The sequence below is a fragment of the Limulus polyphemus genome, unplaced genomic scaffold (assembly GCF_000517525.1).
Source record: "Limulus polyphemus unplaced genomic scaffold, Limulus_polyphemus-2.1.2 Scaffold211, whole genome shotgun sequence".
NCBI lineage: Eukaryota > Metazoa > Arthropoda > Merostomata > Xiphosura > Limulidae > Limulus > Limulus polyphemus.
Genome location: NW_013665821.1, coordinates 6662 through 16110, shown reverse-complemented (window position 1 = coordinate 16110; position 9449 = coordinate 6662). Strand labels below are relative to the sequence as shown.

General features: G+C 30.6%; 1 protein-coding gene across 1 annotated transcript in view; it reads left to right on the top strand.

Annotated features, from left to right (window-relative positions):
• Positions 1-9117, top strand: part of LOC106478431 — a 25389-nt gene extending 16272 nt beyond the window's left edge. The window contains exons 5-7 of the mRNA XM_013938974.2: positions 1699-2028; positions 7163-7316; positions 9058-9117. Of these exons, the coding sequence (XP_013794428.1) occupies positions 1699-2028; positions 7163-7278 (446 nt within the window). The 3' untranslated portion in view covers positions 7279-7316; positions 9058-9117. The remainder of the gene's footprint in view (positions 1-1698; positions 2029-7162; positions 7317-9057) is intronic.
• The last annotated feature ends 332 nt before the right edge of the window (positions 9118-9449 follow it).

Sequence of the window (9449 nt, the reverse complement as noted above, 5' to 3'; positions counted from 1 at the left end):
GCGTCATGGGCCGCGCCGAAGAGGAGTCTTCCCGTCCAGGCAGCTGCTGGGATGAAGTTGTTGTTGCAGTTTCTGTAGCAGATTGTTTTTTACGGGGTGGAGTTGCTAGCCCCGCGCCCAACCCTACTCCTTTCTCATCCTGGACTTGGGACCAGGCTATGGCGGAGTTTAAAAATAATTAACTGATCTAAAAATAAATTTGGAGATTTGAAAAATAAAGTATAAGATTCAGACAGATTTTGTTCTTGGGTATAGTGAATTATGTTTCACTGATATAAACAGTGTAACTTTTGACTTCTCTAGTGTGGGCTTAGCACCGTACTTATTGGCGCAGTTATCTCCATACAACTTTTGGTGTAAAATGTCTTGGATTATTTCTTAAACACGCATAAAATTGTTTGGATATTCTAATAAACACAATCGTGTATTCTTATAGATGTAACTAAGTGATCTTATAGATTTGGATGCAGCCGCTAAGGAATCGTATTTCTGTTTGTTAGTTAAACCAGTGAAACCTGGTACTACAGAGGCTTGGTTTGTTATGAATTTTGCAAAACGCTACACAAGGGCGAGCTGCGCTAGCTGTCCCTAATTTAGCAATGAAAGACTAGAGGGAATGCAGCTAGTCGTCACCACCCACCGCCAACTTTTGGGCTACTCTTTTACCAACGAATAGTGAGATTGACCGTCACATTATAGCACCCCCACGGCTGAAAGGGCAAACATATTTGTTGAGATGGGAATACGAACCCGCGACCCATAACCACCTGGCCATGCCGGACTCCACTACAGAGGCAATACGTGTATGTTTAACAAATACACATAACATATTATAGAAAATCAATTGACTAATCAGGTGACCATTAACATTCTGAACGTTACATATTGAGATTAAAAAGCGATGCTAAAAATTCAACAGTTATTATGATAAGTTGTAAAAAAATACAATAATACACACGATATAAAGCATGAAGAAAATACTTAGGACACAATAAACAAACGTAAAAAAAGAAGAATACATACTACATAAAGCACGAAGAAAATACTTAGGACACAATAAACAAACGTAAAAAAATGCATCAAGCAAATAAACCGCTCGAAAAGCTGATTCATTTATTTTTTTAATTTGATAATAAATACAATGAACTTGAAAATTGAAAAGGAAAAACATAAAAAAATATTGAATGATAAAGACTGTAAAACAGCGTAATTACAAAATACCTAAATGTTAATTAATATATTTTCATAGTGTTTAAGGGGATTATTCACGAAAGTTCGTTTATCGTCCTGATTTCGGTTTGATGTTTAATATGTGGTTATTCATATTAGCGAAGCATTGTATATTGAATGTTGAGGTAAAATAGTTTAAGCTACAAATTATTCAACAAAATCTCATTATGAGTATTTTTAAAGTTACATTCCAACTAAACTTATAAAAACTGATACTGACCCAAGCTCTTTATTGCTTTTTTTTAATTGCAGTAATGCACTGTTACAATAATTGCAAATATTTCCACAAAAATGAAATGGCTTTTCAAAAACTAATTTACATAATTGTAATTATCCAGTGTTAAATTATATATCTTATGTCTAAAAATGGTAAATTTAGTCGTAAAGTTTTTCAACTTGCTTTTATTTACATATTCAATTAATATCACGAAGGCCTGTTACTAAAAGTGTCAATTTTTGAATGTACAGCTCCTCCTGGTTGTCTACAGTACCATCGAAAGTCTAATGATTTAGTTCGTAGCTTCAACTGGGGGCCAAAGATAAATGGTCAAGTTCGTTACCTGAGTAACCTGAGATACACTGTTTGTACCCGAGTAGAAGAAAACTTTTGTGCTATTAAGTGGGAAACAGAGACGCCGAACTCCTTCTCGTGGGGCTTACCTCCAACCGGTGGGAGTAAAGGCTCAGATTGCAACAACGACGATTTTATTTGTATCTCTCAAGGGTCATCTAATGGACTGACTGTTGGGGAGGACAGATTTTGTGGAGTAAAGCTTATTGACAACAATGTCATTATAAGTAAGCAAATATTTTAGTACAATGGCGTTGTTAATTGCAATATATTTTTTCGTGCTTTTGTGATTGTTATTATTTTGCTTTGAAATGTAACTTTTTAAAAGTGTTTGATTTTTAATATCAAGCGAATTAATGTTATTGATGTTAATATTTCGAATTTTGACTTTTTGATAATATTCTTACCATTTTTCTCTACGTAGCTGTACTATATTTTGATAATATTATTACCATTTTTCTCTACGTAGCTGTACTATATTTTGACAATATTATTACCATTTTTCTCTACGTAGCCGTACTATATTTTGACAATATTATTACCATTTTTCTCTACGTAGCCGTACTATATTTCCTTTTTTATTTTGTTTTAGTACTTTTTATATTTCTATTATTACATTATGTTTTATTCTTACGGGTACTTTCATAAATTTTTGTTTGTTTGTTTCAATTACTTCATATTTCTGTCATTACTTTTACAACACAACTTATGCGTATGTTAATACAAGTATGTATTCTTATCTTTATTGCCATACGTTTCCCGTTTCATTTGGTACTGCTCAAGATATTGTGTACTTTTAAATATATTATTTTTATGCTTTGTATTAGCACTACAAATTTAATTTCTCTCTCTTTATCACTGTTCGTTCGTTTTATGATTTTGGCGCTAAAGTTTACGTCTGTATGTTACCAATTTATATTGTTTGTTTCTTTTCTTTGTTTTAGTATTTATTTCAGAGAATGTATTGTTGATAACTCACAATCTGGTATACTGTTGTTTAACCGTTAAAATTTTGCAATCAAGGTGAATAAAACAAATGGTAATTATTAGATCCACTTTATATTATCTACTAACATTTTCTTTTCTTTTCCATAACGTTACTATCTAATGTTGCACTTATCTTAGCATTTTCCACTATCAGTCTATAAATAGTTACTATTGAAATATTTATCACTCAAATTATTTATTTTGTTTAATTACAAGGATCCTACATGGTGAATTATAACTATTTGAAGTATATTATCAATTTAAGTAAGTGGCTTCTAAATATTACACACACAAATAAAAAACAACATTTATGTAAAACATCAGTTAATTTAAGTTTAAACTAAGGTAATTACTATTTTTATAATCATGAAATTTTAAATTTCAAAATTAAATTGCTGGTAGTTTTTTACTTAAAGGTTTTTAATACTTCCAATCTACATTTTTTCTTGTTTCTAGAAATACTAATCTTTTTATACTAGCTTTAAAATAGTTACAATTTTATCGACTGTTTCTGAACACCAGATTTAACAAGTGGAATTAGTAATCTTAAAATATCATTTCATGCTTTATTAAAAACTCAATCTAACTTGTTACCTGGGTTGTAGAAGCCTCAGGAATATGAAGATGTGAAGAAAATTATGTTACTGTGATATTTTGAATTTGAGTGAGCTAACATTTTTATCGCTTGTATAACTTCTATTCGTGTGAAGAAACGCTGTTACAAAAACTGAGCTGCTATTGTTTATTATAAAACATCAATTGATCAAACTGTTCTAAAACAAATTTTAACAATCAAACATTGGTAATGAATTGTGCTTTGACAAATATCCGTAAAAATAAATTTTATATATTGATTGCACTTTTGTAATAATTTTGTTTCTAAAGAACTTTTATACAGCGCTGATTTAACTTTGTTATTTAACTCCATTTTGCAAGTAATTCTTTAAGGTAATCTGCAATCTTTATATTTACTTCAATTTATCTGATTTTGCATATTTTCGTACAGTTGTTTGCAGTAACTTTTTATTTTAAATGAAAAGTATATTAAAGAATAAGAGTTTAGAAAGTTATATGGAAAAAAAGCCCCCCAGTGGCACAGCGGTATGTCTGCGGACTTACAACGTTAGAATCCGGGTTTCGATACCCGTGATGGGCAGAGCACAGATAGTCTATTGTGTTGCTTTGTGCTAAACTTCAAACAAACAAACAATCCATGGAATAAAATGAAAGTATTTATTTAAATATTAGTATTCATGTTCGAAGTTGCTCAGTTAACTGTTAAAAGTAATGACAAAATGTTATAACTTGTTTTAATAAGGCATCAAGCAGAATTAAATACACTAGCAGAAATACTCGCTCTCCGTTAGGAAGGCTCTTGGGCCTGCAGCCTTTTCTGGAATTGTCTGACGGTTCTACAACAATGTACTCATATTTGACATTCAATAATGTTCGCCATCTATGAGAAAAGGAATTTTATTGAAATTTAGTTTTAAAATGAGCTATCGTCACAGCATTATATCACAGATTAGATTTTATTGAAGTATTTCTTTGTAGATGCAGTTATCAATAAAAGTGCCTTGCCTTTCTGTTGCAACACTCATGAGATTTTCACTAAAGAAATACAAATAATTTTCTAAGTTTGTTTTTTGATTGTTTTATATTTAAGAATTACTCCTTTTCTGTAATTTTTATTGGTTAAATCTGAAACTTAATTCTTTTTCTTTGTAATTATTATTGATTAAATCTGAAACATATCATTGTTATGGAAATTTCAACTGTTTTATTTAGTTCTCAGCTATAGAAATACAGCCTACTTATAAAAATATTACCCAGTTATGTTTGTTGATGATCGGTGCGGTAGTTTCCGAGATCCGAGTTTTGGACGTGTACATCACAAGCCTCACTATGATAAGATATGTCACTATCGCAACAGGAACATATAATCAGAAAAACTATAGAAAGCTCAAGTACTCATGTGATAAAATTGATCAAATGATAAATTATAGATAAAGAACAACAACTAAATTTAATCGAATAACTTAACTATATATATTTAAAGGAAATAATCTATTGGCCTACTATTTATTTCTTTATATTTCTTCAAATTATATTTATGTTTGCCATTTTAAAAATTCTTATTTTTATCTTTGTACTTACTTAATTTTATTTTACGCGAAATCTCTGCCATAAATTTTAATATAAAACGTTTTTACATTTCATAATAAAATTGGGTTTCAATACTCTTGGTGGCCAGAGCATAGATAGCCCATTGTATAGTTTTGCGTTTAATTACAAATAAACAGACATAAATATGATTCTAAAAATAAGTAATGTTTGGAAAAACAAATCGATTCAGCAAATGAAGAAAGAATAAATGAAAGACTAGTTAAACAAATTCAGAAAACAATCCATAAATTATAGTACCTTATTAGACTTTGTGATAAATAATAAAGTGAAAAATGAAACACGATGTTGATGAAGTGAGAAATTTTCAATAAATGCTCTAAAATTCGGAATATTATATTATTGAGTATTTTGTGTGTTTGTGTGCAAGGACTAAAAAGGAATTAAAACTTAGAAGAATTGAACTGATAGGCTTACCTCAACCATTCAATTTTGTCATCCTAAAATACAACGCATGTTTAAAAAAAAAGGAGAAAAAAATGTACTCCATTAGGAAAATTCGTTTGCTTTAGTCAATACACCAATTTCCAATAATATTAAACCATGATTCAGAGCAAATTCATTAGAGGTAATTTGTGTTTATTTGTCACTAAGAACAAGTTATGTCTTTTTTTTAGTTATCAAATTACTTGAAATATTTGGTCCAAGGATAAAATATTTATTTAAATGTTCAGATATCTTGTTGCTTCGATATATATATATATGCATATAAAGAAATTAATAAAACCAGAATCCTTCTCATGGAAAATGAAACAAGAAGAATTTCCATTATCTCGGGGTAAGCCGTATTGGTCTAGACACTCTAGTGGTTAGATTATTGGGCTGCGGGTTGAAGGGTCCAGTGTTCCAGACTAAATGCCTTTCAAAACGTTCCACGCTTTGAACAATGGCACGTTATAAATATGACTGTCAATCCCGTTATATGCAGTTCAAAGAACTGAATATAGTCCCTTGTGGCGACGAGTGCTTTCTAGTTGTCTTCCTTTTTGTCAATATTTCAAAAGAAGACAAAGCTATATTTGAATTTTAGGGGTCTTTGACCTAGCTATTTAATACAATAAAGGGCATAAGGTACCATTGCGGTTGAAATTTCTAATTCCAGTTATCTGATGGTAAAAGTTCGGTGTCAATACTAGTATTGGTTAAACTCACAAAATGACTGATACCCATGACGAATATGATTTCAGAATCTGGGTTATTACTACCAATATTATTAATATCAAGTCTAATGCATTAAAGACTCCAGTAAGATATATTTTCCTCTATGTATGTATGCGCATTATGATAGATCACTGATCTATTTTATTGGAAAAGCAGCAAAAAGAAAACATAACTACGGTATTTTTTTTCCCTGCAGAACGAAGCTTGTTGTATATCTTATCAGTAGCGCCTGTTTTACCAAGAAAATAATCAAACCTTAATTGTTTACTATGAATCGTGAATCCATAAGTATTAATTTATTTCTTGTTTCTAAGTTATTATAGAGATTTTTTGCATTATTAGCTTAATATAAGTATTTATAAATAACCTACTTTTCTAAGCTGGCTGAACCTCGTGAGATATTATTAGGATTAAGGTCTAAAATACTTTCAACAACGAGAGTATCCAACTGATGAAACAATGAGTTCTAATGTTTATAAGTTGCCTCCAAGTGGCTCAGAAGTTAGTTTGAAGGCATATAACGCTAGAAAGAACCAGGTTTCGATAGTCGTAATGAATACAGCACAACGTTTTTAAATAGAAACTTAAAAGAAGTATACTTAGCTGTATTGATTGTCGTGTTAATTTTTAATTTCACTCTAAGTACATATCTTGCACTGATCAAAAGTTAATATTAATTAGACTTGCTCTGATCAAAAGCTAATATTAATTAGAAAATACTTAAAAGTTAAACTTTCAAGTACTTTAAACAAAATATAGAAATTACAATATTATCTTTTAAATAAATTGTTATAATGTTTCAAATAGTTACAAATTATAAAGTAACCATCAATCATTTATTTATAACAGAACATTCTGAAATAATAATTTTCTACTGTTAAGAAAACTTCCTTTTACACGTCAATTTCATTAGTGTCACTTATAAGCATTTTCAACAAGCATGTTACATAGAATTTCAATATAGACTCAAATCCTTAAGGTTTCATTTATCTGAATATTTTATTCTTTTTTTTCTTTTTTTTTGTTTAGCTAAAGCCAGGCCATTTCTGCTATTAGTGAAGAGCGATGCGAACACAACCATGAATAACAAATATTCACAGAATGGATTCTCACTGCGCTACACTCAACTTCCTTGTGTGATTTAAGGTTGTCCAACAACTTTATATATAATCTGGTGAACCAGGTCAGTGATCCTTCTTTCTGTCTAAACAACTAATGCACACTTTTAGGTCCAGACTCTTTTCTTCCAATATTCATGTAACGGACTTTTCTGCATAACAGATAATTTAAGTTTCGTTCAGATTAAGACTGATTTATTCCAGGGTTTGTTTTAAAACTTTTCCTACAGGATTTACAGTTATAATAACCCTATTCACCTATAATGTTTCTCTCAAATATTTTAAAGCAAACTTTGTATAAAATTACACGTTTTAACAGAACTTTTTTTTTATCAGGATTGATTCTTACTGGTATCCCCTTTAGTCACTCAAATGTGTATAGGAATAACCATAAAAATGGAGGATTTAAAGCGCCATATCTAGCTTCTGTACATCAATGAACACCAAAACAGATAATTTAATGAACTACGTCTAAAAACTCTCAATGTTTGTTAACTAACTTTCCCGTGTTATCTCTCGTTGTAATAACTGGTTAGACCAAGTCAGATGTTGTTCTGTTCCTAGTAATCTACCTTCTTTGTATGATAACTATATACAACTTCTTGAATTAATTGATTAAATTAAAATTAATTTGCACTCATAATGGAACCTTTTAGTTATTGTTTACTTACAACAGTACTAACAAACTGTAAACTAACACCACACCTTTGTCTGACGGGACAGTAGTAAGTTTACGGATTTGCAATGCCCAAATCCGGAGTTCGATTCCCGTGGTGGCCAAAGTACAATGTGGCTTTATTCTAAAACAAACCAACTTTGCTCCCAAGTGGCTCAGCGGCAAGTCTGCAGGCTCACACCGCAAAAAACCATGTCTCGATACTCGTGGTAGACACAACACATAACTTAACAACAAATAGCCAAGAGAAAAATTTTTGTTTGGTTGTTGTTAACTGAGCAGTTAGGCCTAACTTATAAATAACTTTAATCATTTTAAGGATTATGCATTTTTAAAACACTAGGTTGAATTTTGGAAAATAGGTCTGTAAAACTGATGTTCCACGGTTCTCGTCCCTTTACCAAAGAAGAAAATAATAAAAATTCCCCTTTTCACTTTGGGACCATGGGTACGTTATAACAATGTCGGTTAAATCCCACTATTCGGTCTGAAAAAAAGAGCCCAAGAGTTGACGGTGGATGGTGTTAATTAGCTGCTTTCCCTCTAGTCTATATTTATAAGTAGTACTCTAGCTTGGCACGAAATCCAACAATAACAACAAACAAATAATTTTAGAAAAGGAACAGTAGAATCATAAGGTAAAATAACATATTTCAATGAGTATTAAGAGAATAAGATTCTTCTGGGTGATTAAATTTAATATTGTGAACAACTTTATAGTAAATTTTTCTTATGCAAATAAAACTTCGATATTGTAATTGTTGTTTTTCATACAATGCCTGAAGATGGTCCACTCCTAATGGGTTAAAACTCCGGAGTTTCAATTACATAAAATGCACTTCCACTAGAAGTATTAAACAAAAAGGAATATATTTTATCTTGAAAGCATATTTATGAGCCCCCACCAGCGGAGTGTCTGCGGACTTACAACGCTAGAAACCGGGTTTCGATAGCTCTATGTGTAGCTTTGTGCTTAACTACAAACAAACATATTTATGTCTAAAATAGCAAAACTTTCCGCGAAAGTAAATGGCGGAAGGATTGAGTAATAATATGAAATTGTGATATGTTTGTTCTAATGTAGCGAAAAAAATCTGAAAATAATATATTGTTATTATCTACCCTTACAGGTGTATTTCGTGTGTTTAACCAATGAGATAGAGGTGATGCTCTTGACAACAATAATTTTCTACTATGGAAGCAAAACCTTATGTTATTTTTGTTGCAATAAATTATTGATAAATTAATTTTTTCTAATATATGTTGTAAAAATCACGCTTGTCCCCATTCAATGTTAAATGAAATAAAATATAATTAAAATCATGTCTCTGATTTTCTTGTGTGTAAGTGTTTGTCTTCAAATATGAACAAGCTTTATGTAAGCTATATATTTTTAGGACATTTTGTAATATGTTTCAGAAAAATATAAACAGCGTTAAGTTTATGTTCGATACCGTTAATTGACTTTTATTAGTGCTTTTTGATGATGGAATGACCACTATCTTTTATCTTTATACTAGCT